The sequence below is a fragment of the Emydura macquarii genome, unplaced genomic scaffold (genome assembly GCF_026122565.2).
Source record: "Emydura macquarii macquarii isolate MOO-44397 ecotype Brisbane River unplaced genomic scaffold, CSIRO-AGI_Emac_v2 contig_499, whole genome shotgun sequence".
Taxonomy (NCBI): domain Eukaryota; kingdom Metazoa; phylum Chordata; order Testudines; family Chelidae; genus Emydura; species Emydura macquarii.
The window spans coordinates 9726882-9745616 of record NW_027130636.1 but is presented as its reverse complement, the minus strand read 5'-3'; the positions used below and the strand labels follow the sequence as shown (position 1 = coordinate 9745616).

The following is an 18735-nucleotide window of genomic DNA, read 5'->3' as shown; positions in this document are numbered from 1 at the left end:
CTGTTGTTCTCAAGTGTTAGGATTAGCCCCTTTCTGTGTACGTTTTCCTGACCTACATTTCATTATCAGGTAGCTGCAGTTACATTTTTTTTATTTCATACTCTACACCAGGCACAAATGAGGAAGGCAGAAAGAGCTAGCTCCGAACAGCCACATGGTGGAGCATTAAAGAAAGAAACAAATGCTTGGAACATTTAACTCATTGATGTTCCAGTTTACTTAAGTAGAAAGCATTATATATATTTTATACACACACACACACATAAAAGAGTGGGGGCTTTTAGTGAGTTGTGGGTGTGTCAGTGTGTGCATCAGAGATTTTACTCTGCTGATATTGCGATGCTTAGCCAAGCAGCTGGAGCAGAACTGGAAAGAGACCTACTGAGATGACCGTGCCTAACATCAGCCTCAGTTGCAGTGGTGTTAACAGTGTTTGGTGCAGCAGCGGCGGCAGCCAGAGACATGCAGAAGAGCAGAATCTGAGTCCCACCGGCCACCTGATCACAGCCATCTGCCTTGGCATCATCGGAAGCCTGGGCTTCCTCAATAATCTCTTGGTCCTGATACTTTTCTGCCGGAATAAAGTGCTGCGGTCTCCGATTAACCTGCTGCTGATGAACATTTCTGTGAGTGACATGATGGTGTGCGTCGTGGGCACCCCCTTCAGCTTTGCCGCCAGCACCCAGGGACGCTGGCTCATCGGGCCAGTCGGCTGCATCTGGTATGGCTTCGTCAACACCCTCTTTGGTAAGTGACACCTTACTGCTCCCATGCGTGCCCAGCATGTGGCCTCCCCTCCTGCAGGGTTTGGAGTCTCTCTCAAGCCTGTCCACACAAGGAGGCACGAGGGCCCATCACCACTCATCTCCCCAGCCAGGTCTCCCCACACGGAACAGGGTTTTCAAAGAACATCCTGCACTCCTGGCCCCCCTTTGATAAACAACCTGAGCTGCTGTCCCCCCCGCCTCCCCCCCCAGCTAACTCCACACACAAGGCAGCAGCAAATCCACCTGAACCCCGGCTCACTACTTTCCCAGAAGACTTTGCGTCCCCTCACTGTGGTGTGAAAAGGAAGCAACAGAGAGCACCAGCAGAAGAACCCCCCCGACATGACAGGGTCACAGGGTGGTGTGTGTGAGTGGGTGGGTGATGTGAAGGGCTGTATGCATGTGTGTGAGAGTGCAGAGCTCTATACACCTAACCGCACACTGAGCCAGAGCTCTGACTCTGGTTTGACCCCCAAGCCCTTCTTCTATACAGACACCAATCAGCCTGACTCAAGTCAGCAAGCACTCGGCACCCGGGTCCCAGAACCCTGCTAGGGAGCTGGGTCAGAGCACGAGTCCTGCTGCAACTTGGGTCCAAGTCCTGCCTCTTTGCAGTATGAATATTCTTCAAGCTACAGACCTGAGTCCCAAAGTCTGTGTAGTGCAGTACGGACATTGTAGCACAGCTGAGAGACCCAGATCAACCACAGTATGGATTCTCAAGTGTGGGTTTGGAAACACTGAATCTGCAGGCCCAAGTCCCACAGACCAGGTTTTTCAATTCATCATAGAGATATTCTATGTATCTGGGGGAAGCTGAAGGGTTCGTGGGTCTGTATATGTCCTCTATGAAGGACTGTGGGACTGTGTCTGTATGAGTGAAGCGGTGAAAAGCTGTGGGACTGGGTGCATGTGGCAGGGTTGAGAGCTGTGGGACTGTATATGTGTGGTGAGGGAACAGAAGGGCTGTGGCACTATTTGCATGGGGCAGAAGAGCTGTGACACTGCATGTGTCTTTGTAGGGCACATGTGAAAAGTTGTGTCACTGAGTATGTGTGTGAAAGGATGAAGAGCTATGGGGATTGTAAATATCTGGGGTGAGTGATAAAAGGTCATAAAACTACACAAGTGTGGATCTGTGAAAGGCTGTGGCATGGTATGTGTGTGTGAGGGGAGTCAGTTCCCCATTCACAATTTTATCATGAGTTTTACAATGCTTCACATTTTTCTTAAATTCCCAGCTCCTGGAGTCATGTATAAGTCATCAGTAAGAATCTCAGTTTTCATCTACAAGAAAAAAAAGTCTCTAGCATTCATGGTTGTGGTGAAAACTTGAAAACATGATTTTCAGAGGATAAAAAAGCAGATGGCAAATACAAAGAACTAAACATGTATTATATCATTTAAATCTCATGATTTTGGGGACCAGAACTGTGATTTTTTAAAAACTTTTGGGGTCGACAATACTGGGATGAAGAGGGGAGAAGGGACAAGCGTGTGTGTGAATGTGAGGGGGGAAGGAAGTGGTATGTGTGAGTGAGAGAGAGCAAGAAGGAATGGAGGGATGTAAGGGGAAGAGAGAGAGCGAGAGAGCGGAGAAAGTGAAGGCATGTGTGTGGAGAGTGAAGGGCTGTGTGCGCACAAACCTGGGAGGGAGCATGACGGGCTTTATATATGTTTGAGGAAAGGGGGAAGCAGTGTGGGGCTCTGTGTGTTGGGGGGGGGGGCACTGAAGAGCTGTGTACTTGAGGGTGCCAAAACGCTGTGTGAGAAGGGTCTGAAGAAGATGTTGGTGAAGAGTGGACTGAAGAGTGCTTTGGGGGGCTGGCGGGCTGGATTGTCAACCTAAAGGGGGTCTACTGAAGTGCTAGGGGTGCTGTGAGATGGCATTCAGGACTATACATGCTATTGTGGGGAGGGAGCAAAAGGCTATGAGATCTGAAGGGGTTAGAGGACCAAGAAATAGGAGGGATGGACGTGTAAAACCTACAAAGAGGACTCAAGAGGGCTACATCATCTCCCTCCCACACCAAGGGGGAACATGTAGAGAAATCCCAATTCATCAAACCAGGGATAACTCAGGGAATTGAAGGGAGAGAATAGGAGAGGAAGAAAGGAGGGTGCTGCAGACATGCCAAAAGAAGGGGGGTGGAGGGAGACAGAGACCTCAGGAGACCGGTTACCCCCAAAAAGAGATGGACAGTGTGACAAATATGGCAATTTCCTGGACAATCCTTACTGAATTAAGTTTAAGTATTTTAGCAGTTCATTGAATTAAAATGCAAATGTCTGTTTTGTTGTGGGATTGTATGAAATGTCCCTAGGGAGGGGATCTGATTAGTGTAAACCCTGGGAAGGGTAATGAGCTTCAAAAGAACTATTTGAAACAATGTGCGTAAAGTTAAGTGGGTTTCCCGGGATTTAACCCTCCTGTTATACAAGAAGTTGGCCTTGCAAAGCTTTGCCCTGAGGAGGAGGCCCATTGCCCATGAATTGCCTGTTCTCAGAGCAAAGACCCAAACTGTATATAGGAGGGACTCTCAGATTTGGAGACATGGAGGTTAGGAACTTGTGACCACACACACAACCCTATGGTGGGATATGAAGGACTGTTCACCGCCAGAGCCCTTGTCAAAGTTGGGTGATCTCTGGTGAGCTTGTTAGCATGCATGTAGGTTCTTTCATTGTTTTTAATCTGTGTTCTCTGCAATGCTTTCACCTTAAGAATAAATGGGCTTGCTTAGAAAGAGCTGTGTAGTAATGCACCTGTGAGCAATTACACTGTTTATAGCCTCCAAGAAAGGAAGGCAAGCAGGCCTGATGGGGCAGTCTGTCTTGCTGGAGAATTCACAGTGAAGGCAGGGAACTGTGCAGCCTGAAGACATGTGTCTCTAACCAAAACTAGTGACACCTGGGAGCCAGAAGCCTAAGAGTGGGTGTATTTGCTGGACCACAGAGGAGGACCGCAGGTGCCGTTGTCCTGAACTGAGACAGACTTGTGCTGGATGCCCACGTACAAGCCCATCTGACCCTGGCTCAGTACTCAGGAGACTAGCCCAAGCCACCAACTGCACTACATCATCCACACTGCTATGGGGAAAGACATCTCCAACAGAATGGAGTTTTCAGTACATCATCCCTTGAGGTGGGCAGGGAGATGTGGCTTCCCAGCCCAGGAGATCCTGGGAATCATCACGGAAGGAAGAGTTTGAGAGCCAGGGAGGCAGTGGAGTTTGTGGGGAGGCCTGGCTCCCCTCTGCTAGCATGACTCATTCAGGCAGCATCTTCCTTTGACTAAATCTCAGCATGGCTGTGTAGGAGCAGCTGCCCAGAGTTAGTGCTGCTTCAAGCAGTATTGACTCCTGAGGGCTTTCTGAACAGAAATCCATTGGTGCAGCACTAAATGATGCCTTTGAGGCACCTGAGCCTCTCTACCACTGCCTTCCAGCCCAGTCAGCACCCTAAAACCCAACAGAGGCGATGTCCCATAGAGTGCCAACAGAATAGTTTCTACAAATTAAGGGATGGGGGGGCACAATATATAAGAGCCATAGCTCCACCCTCTGTACCTCTCACCAGAATCTACCGGATCTCACATCCTACTGTGGAAAGAATGATATGGAGCATTGGCATTAACCGTGTATTAGTGTTGCTTCATATCCTTGGAGTATGAGCCTGGCGTAATACACAATCTGCACAAGTGCAAAGATGCATCGAATTAGGAATCAGTTAAAATTTTCAGCCAATATGTTAGCAGCAGTCCTACACATTATTAAAGAATAGGTAATTTACTATCTGAACTTTTTCCCATTCTGACAGAGTTAAGGTACTCATTTGTTATTGATTGAAAGTATCAAGAACAACCAGGACCACTTTCTACGTGCGTGTGTGTATGTGTATGTGAACAGATAGACAGATTTGGAATAGGGTACTCAAAGACACATTGGGTTGTTGGCTCTTGAGCCTCTGTACTGAAGAAGGTAGGATCTCAAAGTGCTTTACAAACTAGATATCTATAGCATCATTGACATGCAGCTGGTGTGGAGGATAGAAACCAGCTGGTGTTCAATACACTGCACAAAAGTGCTAGAGAGAAGGAATTTTGGCCCAGGACAACTAATGAAAATCCATAACATTACAAAAGAGCCAGGGGATCTTTAGTACCCACACAGAATAGGCAAGACTTCAGTTTTTAAGGTCTTACGTGAAAGATTCTCATAAAGAAAACTCAATTTATTTACCTAGGAACAAGGAATTGTCTCTACTGGAGTATGAGCTTGTTCTTCTAATCTAGTGGGTTTCCGTGTCTGAAATATGGGGTCCAATCATGTTATCATTGAAGCCAATGGCAAAATTTCCATTTGGGGAGCAAAATCTGACCGTGGAACCTTAGATGACTAAACTATCCTCCCCAACAGCAGTTTGGTTGTTGTAAACATTGAGCCAGGTGTTGCTTACTTTATTCTCATGGCAAGATGAACTGATCCATGGTGCAAGTGGGGCAAGCCAGTTTTGACCCATTATCAGGAAGCTTAGCAGTCATCTTTATGGAAAGACCAGAGTGCTTCCACAGATAAGGTTGTGGCTGGAAGGATGGTTTTGTAATTAAGGCATTGGTTTGTGAATCAAGAGCTCTTGGTTGAATTCCTTATTTTTCCCCACAGATTTCCTGTGAGACCTTCAAAGAGTCATTAAGTCTTTCTCTGTCTCAGTTTCTCAGCTGTACAATGGGGATAAAACTTCCTTTGTCTATCTAGACAAATTAAATTTTAAAGTTTTTGCACCAGACATAGATTCGTACTGAGTGTGACAATGGGCTCTGTTAAGAGATGATTAAAGCCCCCAACTTTCTCTGAAGTCAATCAAAACTAAGTATTGGAAGATTCAAATTTTAATCACTAGGCAGATCCAGAGATCCAGTCAATAACAAAGATGATCCATGAATAAACTTATTTTAAATTGCCCTCTCTGTGAAAACTACTATGTGTTTGAATGTGGAGAGAACTGTATACACACACATGTGAAAGCTGGAGTTCTTAAATACCTTCTGTGGTAAGAAAAAGGTGGCAGAAAAATCATGAGATACTGGTAAAGTTCAAAACAAAACTAAGTATCGTACAGATTTTTTTTTTTAAATCTTCTAATTTCAAAGTTCTCTGGACCAATTTTCTCTGAACCTATTTTAACCACAGAACTTTTCAGACAATTCACTGTTTTCAATTAGAAGGTTAGATACAGGTAGAAAAAAATAGGGCTTACCGTGGAAGCCTGGACACAACTTTAATTATGGACTCATTACTGACGCTCAGTAATAATGATCCGGGGTAACACTGAAACCAGTCCATCTTCAGCTCCAGATTGTGAAACCTCAGGATCAGGAATGCTCTGACCTAAGGTGCTGATTATGCCAGTTCTAAAGATAAAAAGTTCACATCTGCAATTTGGATTCAAGGTATTTGTTGTAGCCTCTCTCTAGTAAAAGTATGAAGTGGCATAAACTGTATCCCAAATGCGCGTGATGGCATTTTAAGACAGAGAAAGATTTAATTTTGGATGTGTCAGTACCAGTTATCTGTGTTGAGACAATAGGTCAAATTAAACTCTCATTCACAATTTTGCCATCACAGTGTTAAAATACCTTAGAACAATGTAATATTAACATTACAGTTTGTCTTCTCCTCATAGGAGCAATACACATGGCAAAATCCAAACAACAATCAGATGCTTCATTTACCTCCTATCTGTTATTTTCTAATTCCAATTACATCATAGAACGCTACACTACACTGACCAAGCAGGATCTCTGTATTACATCTCAGAAGAGAGATTGTTTCCCCTTTCTAATCTAAATTTTATCTTTGCTAGGTATAATAAAGATGTCAATGTTTCAGATGGTAAATATTGCATTATTAGCGGCAATTCTCACTGCTAGACCCGACGCGAGGCCCAAAAACTGGGGAAATAAGGACGTTGTGTTCCATACAGTTCATCTTCTTTTGTTTGTAGGGCCATTGCTAGAATGTTTCTTTTGTCTCTGAAATCTGAGATTCAAACAGTCATTCTATCAGGAATAGTTAACATTCACTCTCGTTGCTCATGAGCAGATTCCATCTCTGAGCAGTGGGTCTTCCTATAAATCTCACTTCAAAAATTCATTGCCTCTCTCCAGCAACCCAAGATTTGTAAATCATTAATATCATTAACATGATCTACAAGGAGTCTGGTCTTGTTATGCAATAAATGTTTTTTCCATTCATCAGTAATCAGTCAGAAAAGGGAGAGAGTTGCATAACTTTTCCCCCTGTATTCTCTTGGCTTCAGTACGGTGCTGATCTGCTGCTCTAGTGTGTATTTATTCACTTTTCCATCCAGATCTGGTCCGTAAACTAATCAGTGTTTTCAAGGCTCTTTTATTTTATTGTATTTAGTCTGGATGTGTTTGTTTTGTTTTGGTAATGACCTAAAACTGTCTTGTGCAATGTTTTTTGCATTTGCTAGGAGACTGTCTCTTGCCCGTTCATCATTAGCTCCAATATCAGGATTCAAGATTCAAGGTCAGCAGCTGCACACCTGGAAAGTAGATTATATTTAACACTGATGTGCTCAGTCTTCAGGGTTAGTTCCTTTCAACAGCAATTATTGTTCAGATGTGTATGGGCTTCGTAGACCCAAATACAGTTTTGCCAGCTGTCATGGCTTTATCACAAGTCTTGCAATGTTTGGTGTTTTTCTTAAAGCACCAGCTCTTGGAATCCTGATGATTACATGATCATCTCAGTTTTATTTTATTTGGAGTAGAGCATCTGACCCTAATGGTTCTGGAGAAAAACTTGAAAAACCTGGCTTGACTGCACCCTAAAGTCTCAGAAGCCAGAAAGCAAATAAAAAGAACCCAAAATATATATATTTGAAAAATATCATGGTTTTTAGGCTAATTCCAGGACTTTGGAATGATGGGCTGACTCATGATTTTGAATGTCTCTCGTTGGCAATATTATAAATATGACAATACTTGAGGAACTCAACTTCTGTCCAGTCGGGCCTGTTGCCTTGCCCCTGGATTTAGGGGCAAGCTTGACCTACCCTGTAGAAATCCTAAAGAGAAAAAACCCTAAAACGCTAAATGGAGAGTTGCAGCGCTCCTCACAGGGGGAAAGCCCATGCAAACCCAAATATTCAATACTACAGGTATTGTAAATACTGTGCAAGTTCTTTCTTACTGTTCTTGAAGCACAGTTTTGTGGGGGTTTTTTTTTCCATCCTGTAAGAGCTGTGTGACTAGGAAGATAATATTGTGTCTTCACCTTGGTTCATAATCTGAAAAACTTGACCTGTCAGTAATGGCTGAGTTGATGAGTCATAGCAGACAAACACACAAAACCATGACAAATAGTTATTACACCAGCAAGACATGATTAGATGTAAAATATCTTTGGGAAAAGTTAAAAAATGTCTGGAGAGCATATATCCTGTGAAAATTCTGCAGAGGCTTTTCTATTTTCTTCAGTCATTATTTGTATTCCATCATTTATTTGTTTGCATACTGAAAACATGACCATAGAAAAGAGTTCTCCAGAGACAGCAAAGAAGTGCTCAGAAGTAAATGAATTTCCTGTCCAGCAAAAACAATGGAGTAGAAAAACACAAATCAGGATAGTTTAGTAAATACCATTGACCCTCCAAAAGTTTGAAAGCTTGGGTAGGTCTCAATGTACACATTTCTATGCATAGAAATTCATAGGAATAATGTTAATGTTTTAAGTGTATTAGAAAGGCCAAAAATTGAATTTGACATAAAGAAACCTCAAGCTTTTTGATATAAGGAAAAAAAAATCCAACAATCGTCCTTCTCTCTTTCTGAAAGACTGGCATTGGTAGCCTAAACAGCGAGATGAACAGTGTTTTTTAATCCATGTTTTCCAATGCCAATCTTGCGCTTCTGTGCCCTGTAAAACTAGATAAGATTTGAGAACCAACCTGGTGAGTAGCCAAAATATTTAGTGGGAACAGCACCAAGTTGGTGGTTAAATGCTTCTTCTTGGAATAACAGTTTAGCTAAGTATTTTCTTTTGGGCCTTGTGACAGAATGCTGGGCAGCAACCCCTTAGTCAGCCCTCTGTCACGCCAGCCCCAGCTGAGGAGGTAAATTGGCGTTGGCTAGAGGCACCTGCACCTGATTGGTGCAGGGGAAACAGCTATGTGCCTATTTAGCGAGGGGCTATAAAGAGGCCCAGGTAAAGGAAGCAGAGGGAAAGGAGAAGCCAGGGAGTGGAAGGGGAACAGAGGCTCCTGAGGCAGCTCACCAAGCTGTAAGTGGTAGGACTGCATATTGTAAATAAACCGCACTGGATTGCTAAGCACAAGTGTCTTGGAGTCATTCGTGACAAAGAGGGTGGCCAAAACAGAGGGGTGGCAGCAAGAAACCCTTACAGGCCTGATTTCTAAATGGTATATCAACCTGGACCCCATTTGCGGGTGTACCATTGTGCGTACCATTTTCATGCATCATCACCTGGGCTCCCAGAGGATGAGATTTATGGACCAGGGTCTCAGAAGCACTCAGTGTTGGCCTAACTCTACTCCAATTGAAGACAATAAGTAACCATAAATTCCTTTGACCTTTCTTTGCCACCAAACCAAATTACATATTTTTAAACAAATTGTCCATTATCATCGTGTGTTTCTTTTACCATTCTTTCCAGGTATCACTCTCCTATTGGCCATCTGTGTTTGTGTTCTCCCACATTACATTTTTCCATGTTCAATCTCATTTTGCTGGTTTCTGCATTTTTCTTACCTCTTTAGTTTCCTTTGAATTAAATGACTTCACAAATCCTTGCCAGAGTCATAATTTATTCTCACCCTGTTCACTCATGTGTCTGTGCTACAAAAGATGAGGTACTATTTCTCTGCTCTGTGTAGCTGAGATTGATTCTCTGATGTCTGGAGAGACAGTGCTGAGTACTATTTATTGTAGTTCTATGCATTAACCAGGTTGAGTGACTGTCCAAATGCTTGGACATCTTTGAACACTGGAATATTGTCGTCAATGGGTATGCTACGCAATAGCCATGCTTCTATGGCGTAAGAGAATACTCAGCTAGAATGTTCAACAATAGCAGTTCCATATACCACAGCTTGTAATAGTGTTAGTTCAGCATTGGGCACAACCAGGCTAGAATGCTATATTTTTTAGAATAAGGCACGAGGATTCCACCTATTGGAGGCAGAGAGGGTTAACACATTGATTAGCTGGTTCTCTGCAGTAGGTCCCAGAAAGTATGAACTTCTTAAGTGGTTACCAGGGGAAGGATACTCCAACTTGAAAGACTGGTGAGTATGCAGGTAGAACTGTGCTTGTGCATATCTGTGGAATTGTAAATAGTGGACCTGAATCATCATTGTTTGACACCTCGTGCAAAGTGGATGGAAAAATGCTACCAACTAAAAATTCCCCACTCTCTTAAATAGGTAGTAGCATCTGGTGCTTACTTTGCCCAGGTGTAAATGACTACACAAGGTTCCAGACAGGGGAGCCTCAGGCCTGGAGAGAATTCAAAACACTCACATTTCTGTGTTTTCCTTTTTCATCTCAGAAGTTGGTGGAATTGATGTAAAACACTTCCAAGTCAATGAGAGCCTCTCTATGCATCTCTTGAAGAGCTTTATGGATCAACAGAGTTAGCCGCTGCTCTTTATGGCTGCTTACAAAATAATAAAAATGTCTACAAAAAATGTAAACAGCAGAATGGCATAAAACAGCTGAATAAAAACCAGTTGATCTTTTATATAAACCTAAGCACAGAAGTTGATCTTTTATATAAAGCAGAGGATAGAAGGCAAAGTTTTCAGACTGGTATTTTACAAAATAAGAGGATAGTTTCTATTGCTGTGTGTGGCATGTGATCATAGTCATGCAGTTTGTTTTGTTACCATTGTATATATATTTAAATCAAAGTCACATCTGCTCCATCTGCTTGCTTAATCTGATATGAAGACATGGATATATAAAAATGTCGTAGTGCTTATTTAAGTCAGAGCACAGCTATTACATGCATTAGCTAGACAGAACCTTCAATCACCCATCTCTTTCACTTTGTCTTTTATTGACTCTCTCGGCTTTGATTGTGCAGCTGTTCTACATGCAGAACAACCCTTGAAATCAAAAGGCATTTCACATGCAAAGTAGAAAAAAGTTCAGGTCCTTAAATGGCCTTTTCCCATAAAATAGAATCTAAGAGATAAAACAAAATGCTTTAATGATTTGGGATCTTAAACATTGTTTTAATAGGCCTTATCCAAAGGCCATTCATGTCAAAAGAAAAAGATCCATTGACCATGGGCCTAATAGAATGTGGCACAGAACCGGCAGAGTCCCCCTAGTGGCAGGTCACTAGTCTGTTATAACTGAACCCAACATTCAGATCCCAAAGGTTTCCAAACCATCTGCATCTGGGCAGAGTTCAGTCACTGCTTCTGTCTGTGAGGCTCCTAAGGCACTTTCCCAGGGTCAGACTCTTGATCTGGAACCCTTCATGGGCAGAGAGACTCCATGGTTCAATTGCCTTAAGCCCCAAAGCCAGTACTGAGACTTCCCGAGGCTTCATTGTACACTCTTCCAGAGACCTGCTGTGGTCACTCTGGTTTAGAGTGTGACCTTCAGAGGTCACATAACACTGAAAGCAAAGGAAGCCGACTTTTCACAGGAACTTCTTAAACACACACATTTAACTTTTAGACATCACAGTAGATGACCAAGTCCCGAATGCAATGCCCCCCTCAGAGTCCTCAGCACTCCTGGGAATATTTTGAATTTGATCAATGTCCTTGTGGAGTCCCTCCTGCCCTGCTCCACCAGTGGGGCTTTTTCTGGTGAGGTAACAATGCTGTTGCCTGGAGAATGTGACATTTGAAAGCAGTCTCTGCCACATTTTCTGTTTCTCTTCTTCCACTGGAGATTTTCCATGCTCCAGTCCCCATCAGCTGCTGTGCAAGTGGCCTGAAGATCAGGCTGTTTTCTTTTGCTCACTTTGAGCGAGTGTTCTGGTCTCCAGCAATAGCAGATAAATAGAGGACTTAATTTTCAAGCAGCATCAATCTGAGACTCTCCACAAGTACTGAATTTGCTTTGAGAAGACGAGAGAGAGCCTCATACGGTGTGTGTACACTGAAACTTTGGCACTCGCTAACATGCTAACCTGACCAATCTGTCTCTTCTTAAGCTGTCAGTAGTATGACATTTTGGAGAGTTTTTTCCACTCTTAAGAGTGATTTATTAGCTAGCTCAGAACTTCATTCATGATGGACAGATATCAGATACATCCTTTTCATTTTGGTTACCTCTGAAATGCCATCAAAAACAGAGGCAGACAATTCAACGATTAAAAACTGCCTCTTCAAGGCTTTACTCATACTCTTTTGGAGATCATTATGTGATTCTCTGCTTTTTTAAAGAGACTTCAATATTATTAATCGTTTGGGACTATAAACTTTTATGAGGTCCTGTACACAGCCTGCAATGATGTGAGTGCAATTGTTTTTGGTCTCTTTGAGTTGAGTGCAAATCCTAATACCTGCATACACATTAGGCTGTGTCTTGAGTAATTATTTTAGGTTTTACTCTGCAGGTAAAAAAAACTACACTTTAAAGTACAGGCTTTGTTATGTGCATGCACAAATGGTGGCCAAGAGTTGAAATTTCAGATCTCTGATCTTGCTTTCACTGCAGTTAATGACAAAATCCGTCTATCTACGTTTTTGTCACCCATCATAATGGCACCTGAGTTTTTATTGACCTACATGGGACCAGGATTTGAACCCTAGTGTCTAATTAAAATTTGAAACATAGAAGTTTTTTAGCCTCGACTCTTATGCAGACTGGAAATTTTAGAATCCCTGATCACTAAACACCCCCCCCAGACAAAACTCCTTTAATATGCTTATATGAGTCACATACTTGTTTCAACACCCTCAGACTTTGGGGACCTGGAACCCTGAATCCAAACTCCACAGCTGGCTTCTGCTTATAATTAGCCAAATTAAATTAGAATACTCCCAATTCTTGGAGAATGCTATTCCAGAAAACATTGTGGTTCAATCTCATCTTTAATTTAGTCCATGATTTCTGATTTAATATATTTTGGGACAACATATACCAGCAAAAATTAAATCTTCATACAACTGTTTGGGGTAATAAAAATACATGTGTTTTATTACAGGTACTGTTTCGCTTATATCTTTGGCTGTACTCTCTTATGAACGATACCGTACAATGATGGGAACTACAGAAGCAGATGCCACAAACTATGGGAAAATATGGATGGGAATCTTCTTGTCATGGATATACTCTTTAATCTGGACCTTACCACCCCTTTTTGGATGGAGTAGCTATGGACCGGAAGGACCAGGGACAACATGTTCAGTAAACTGGCATTCAAGGGATGCTAACAATATATCGTACATAATATGTCTCTTCATCTTTTGCCTCATAATTCCTTTTTTCGTTATTGTTTACTCTTATGGGAAGCTCTTATGTGCTATAAAGCAGGTAAGTATATTTTTACGTATCCTTTTATTGCACTGTAAACATGAGCAGAAGTCAACATACGTTGTTCACATTTCATGGCTAACTTTCATTGGTTGATCAGACTTGACCAAAAAGATGTCAGTGGAGAATATCACAAACTTCTGAAGGACACTAAACTGGACACCAGGTCCAATTTAACTCAGTTTCTTTTTGACAGTGACATAAGTGCTTTGCTGCATAAGGGCCTAAGCCCATGCTTAAATGTAAATACTTGAATTGTCCCATGGAAGTAGTCCCTTTGCAGCTGAGGAAGATCAGGGAGGGAGCAGAATTAGCTCTCTTGAATATCCTCTAGCTGTGTCAAGCGAAGCACTTAAGAATCTGCTTCACTTTAAGCATCTGAGCAGTCCCACAGACTTAAATGAACTACCTTCTGGCTCATAAACATTATTGGTATAATGGACACAAATCAAATAACCACATGTACGCTCCTACTATCATTAAATTACCACTGGATCAGACAATAAAGCCAGGGATTTAGAGGAAAGAGATCAGTGGAGCTTTCCCGTTCATAAACCTATCATGGGTCCATTAACCTGTTCATCCATCAAACCCCCCTGCAGGAATTAATCTTTATATTCAAGAGGACTACATTTTTACAGAAAGTCAGCTCTTCTTTTAGAAAGAGAGGTGATCAGTTGTATAAGCAGCTTTCAAAATGTTTTAAGTTAGAGAGTTCTGCTTGTACGTTAATTAAGCCACTTCAAGGTCTTTTCTGCTCAACAAAGTAACAGTGAAGGTTCTTATGCTTTTGAGGTTAATAAATCCCAAGCAATCAGGTTATGCTTAATTGTTTCTTTAAAAAAAAACTCTTTGTTTTCCCTAAAAATAAGAGAACATTTTTACATTAACAATAAATTAAACCTTACACATTTTTACAACACTTAATCTGAAATTTTGTTTGTAAGATGTTTTAAAGCTCTCTTAGAAGCAAGTATGTTTTACAAATAGCAACGGTATGTACAACAGTCTGAGATAAGAGGTAGAGTTAGATTTTTTAAACAAACTGTGCTGTCACTTAGGTTTTTCCTCTGTAATTGTAAGTGTCTGGGCTGGACACATTCCGTAAATTCACTTGCAGATTTATAGGGTTTTTCAATTTAAAGTTTGTGTTTACAAATATATTTACAATAGAACATAACTAGTATGTATATATATTTTGTTAACATGGAGAATATAGACACAGTGAATGCTGCTGAATCACAGTTAATCTAAGACAGCAAATCTATACCATGGGATAAATTCTGCACTTAGATATGCAGGGAAGATTGCTGTTTAGTAGTGTTTAAATAATCGCTAGTTCTGTCCAAAAATGGGACCTTGCTGAACACTCCCTCTTCCCCATCTCCCTCCTTTAACCTCTACGTATAGCCACCACCATTGCCTCTTGCAGGATTTTGTCTTCCTTAGAAAGTGAGTCCTACACAGTCAACCTACAATTTACCTCCTCCCTTGCATCTCTGGAGGATCATCAGCCAACCTGGGGTGTTTATTGATCTTCTAAAGAACATCAGTCTCTCTAAATTTGCCTTTTTCTTTTTTTTAAACTGATTCTAACCAGGGATCCTAGAAATCCATTTGCCGTGGAAAAACATGGAAAAATGCGGAATTTTCATTTTTACAACTATCTGGTGGGGCTCTGGCTGTCGGTCCCGGGCAGCAGGGCTCCCACTGTCAGATTTAATTTTAATTGTGGAAAATTGTGGATATTTTTTTTATGTATTTTTTAATCAGAGAATTTTGTTTTTATTTGTCACAGAAAACTACGATCCTTGATTATAACTATTTGAGAATACACAAAATGCAGTGTCCTTGCTTCTTAGCCCAAACATTTCCTGCTCCATTTGTTGTTCTCTACCAAATACAATGTCAAGTTAGTTTGAAAATGTGAAAGTGATTTAGAAAACAACAACAAGGACTTACTTATTAAAAGACCTTTCACTTTTTCAAACTAATATTTCTTGTTTTTAGGTTGATTAGTGAAGCTGTGAGGATGGAAACGGCTTCCAAAATTTGATTTTGAAACCTGGGAATAAATGTATTATCAGCAATTCCTTTTCTTTACTCTGCCTTGGACAAGTGGTGTGAAATATGCTTCTCTTTGCCACTCGCAGTACAAAGTGCTCTTGGCAAACTATTAACCTGGTCCTTTTCTTTTTCTGCTCTCTATTAATGTAGCAGCCTACCTGGACTCAGTGTTATTTTCAGAGTAGTGTTCTTTTGCTGGGCATTGTGAAGATAGTGGAGAAACAAGCAACTCCAAGGACAAATGGGGCAATAACTCACCTCAACAGAGGTTTGGTTGATGAATCAGAAAGGCCTATATAATATGAGAAATTAGGTACAAAGGCAGTCTCCTGTGAGATTTGTCTTATCCTCAAACTCAGGCTCAAAGAAAAAAGTATTCCTACTGGTAGGAAAGATGAGATGGACTGTACATATCATATACAAAAATGTGAGAAAACTGTGGAAGGCCAGGCTGTTGTCGAGGCAGCATTAACCTGGCTATTTACGTTGCTTTATGAAAAGAACATGCACCCCATGGAACATGAAAAGCACAAGTTTCCCAATGGTAATATTTACATTTCAGAGTATAGGAGTTATTTGTTTTCCTGACTTAAGGCAGATCCATTGCCAAATATTTTACAGACTGAAATTTCAAGAGATTGGTCAATTCCCATAGCTGCCAAGTTCATCTCAGGGCGTGACATTTCTTGATGATGAGAACAAATCACTATTTCCCCTTCCAAGTCTCTCTCCTTCATCCCATGCAGTGGGAGCAGGTGTGGGAGGAGGCAGAAGCTTATCCTTTCCTCCCCTTATGCCTTCCATACACAAGCCCTAGAAGCAGGTGGGAAGGGAAGTTGGGGCATCTAGGCCAGCTGGCTTACAAGCTGGAGGAGGGAAGTGAGTGAGCCTGGACAGCCTGAGGAGGATGGAGAATTTTTGGGGTGAACAAACCTGGGGGAGAGGACAGATTAGAACATCTATCCAGCTACTGCCTTTGTCCCCTTTCTATCTCACACAGTATATACTTCATTCTCTATGCCCCCTCCGTTAGCCAGCTCTCTCCATTCCAATATCTGGAGAAGGCCCTAGCCACAAGGACATCAACTATCCTGTGGTGGATCATTGGCTCCTTCTAGAGAAGTTCCTCTTATAAATATTCATTTGGCCAGAGACACAGCTGACTGTAGGCCAGTGGTCAGGGCACTCAGTTTTGATCTGCAAACTTGACACATTCAAACTGGGTTTAAACAGAGACTTGGAGTGGCTGTCTCATTACCGAAGGTAAATTACTTTGCTCACCCATTCTCACCTCCTACTCAATGGTAGGTTGGAAGCATTAAAATAACACCCTTTGAAAATCCAAGCTTGTTCTTGCCCTTTGGATTTTCCCCCTGTATTTTTACTTTCTTTGTAAAATTATATAGTCTAGTCTGAAGGACTGCATTCAGAAAAGTACTGGAAAAACCTATGTATGTACAGTTACTATCATTCTGGTGTACATTAGTGTGTCTATAGAGAGCCAATTTATTTCTGATTTCAGCTGTTGACACCATTTTGTATTTCCATGTTGCTTAACTAAAGTTCTTTAAAAACCTTTATTTGTTATTATATTGGCCTTTCATTCTGCATGAACAGGGCACCTTTCATACACGGTATTAGTTTAGCTTTTGGTTGTTTAGATGTGATTTTTGGAAAAGTGCTTAATATCCAAAAGGATTTGAATTGCACAACAGGATCAAATTTCAAATCAACTCAAGAGGTTAGCAAGTCAGTTTTAAACCATAGTAATGAGAAACCTATGCTTTAAATTAATTTCAAACAGGATCCTGATCCCTGCAGTCATTAAATAATAGAATTGAAAATATTACTGTAATAATAGTGATATGAACAGCAGTAATACTACTGTATTGGTTTTTTTTTAAACCCATGAAATCGGTTGTTCTCATGTAACTTCCCCAAGGAGGCAGAAAAAATGTTTGCCTAGAAGATAAGGTCTTTAGCTAAAAGTCAAACAAAATAGTACAAGACACTTTGTGAATACTTTAAGGTAAAGTGATGGTTTAAGATAAAGGGGTTGCTTAGTGAAGAAAGGCAGATAGTGCAATTTGCACTGCATTGGAACTGACTCAGTGACTTGTTATGGCTTGATCTACTGCAATGCAATGTGGAGAATCAGGGAATGACTCCAGATCCTTCCAATAAGCATTCAGGTCCATCTTGCTGATGGAAATATAACTGTGTTTGCCTGCATGCAGGGTTGGGGGAAGGGAGGGGGAGAGTGCTTGGTGTTTTGTGGTGGGGGTGGGTGGAAAAGAGTGAAGATTACTCATTTTGTGTGTGCTATTGTTTTCCCAGCAAGTACTATAGCTCAGCCCCTGAAAAAATCTTTAACTTTAAAGTTCTCTATTGACTTGAAACAGTTTCATTTGAGACTGGAAGTTATATTTTGGACAAGCTTCCCCCCACAAGGTAGCCTCTATGGTATGCATGGATAGATTATCTCTTATTTAATTTGTGATTTAAAACTTTGTTGCAGAGAGGAGCAGACTGGAGGAGAAAGTTAGTATAGGGAGTGTCACATGCTGGCTAATTTGGGCAATGATTAAAAAGGTGGCTGGATGCTATCCAGAGAACCCTGTAGCAGCCTTTGTCTGACAGAGGGCAAGACAAGATGCTGTCATGGGTGTTGGGAGAGGGTGGAAGGTGCTGTACTCCCTCCATTGAGAAAATTACTAAGTGACATGGGAAGACAGAGATTTGAAGGGAGAAATGGTTGCTTGTGATGAAGAGGTAAAGTTAAAACAGTGAATTCCCTACTCTCTGATATTGGATCTTGGAAGATCTTTGCTGTGGGAGCCAGCCAACCGTACCTATGGGGTAAAGGAGAGAAGCTGGGTTGGGAAAGAAAAGCAAAAGATCTAACAGATTAAACATTTCACGTGTGAGCAGGTGTACACACAGTTTATGGAGTAGAGCCTTTATTGCAGCCCTGGCTAGCTTGTTGGTTCCTGACATACAGCTGGCCATTACTATTTTACTTAAGCAGTTTCCCTCAGCCAAGATCTTCCTTTTCAAATGTGCATTGATAGGTTTTTCATTTCATACTTCACTGCCCTCCTCAAAATAGGAAATCAAGTAATTTATGCTTGAGCAAGTCTCAGCTGTCCTTTGATTAACCTTCAAGCAGTTAACACATTCAAAAAACAAACATCAGATTTCTCACTGCCCAGCACACTCTGCGGTGTTCTGTATTGAAGTCCCACAGCCACATGCGCAGGGCCTGAAGTGCACTGGCAGATGCTAGTAATAGGCACTGACAGTGTTTTTTTCCCCTCCATAAGTGTGCAGTTATATTGGAGGAGAAGACCAGAT

The 18735-nt window shown here is 41.6% G+C and overlaps 1 protein-coding gene across 1 annotated transcript in view; it reads left to right on the top strand.

The window, feature by feature from the left end:
* The first annotated feature begins 386 nt into the window (after positions 1 to 386).
* Positions 387 to 18735, top strand: part of LOC137147018 (vertebrate ancient opsin-like) — a 125188-nt gene continuing 106839 nt past the window's right edge. The window contains exons 1-2 of the mRNA XM_067538672.1: positions 387 to 747; positions 12986 to 13314. Coding sequence (XP_067394773.1) covers positions 387 to 747; positions 12986 to 13314 — 690 coding nt within the window. The remainder of the gene's footprint in view (positions 748 to 12985; positions 13315 to 18735) is intronic.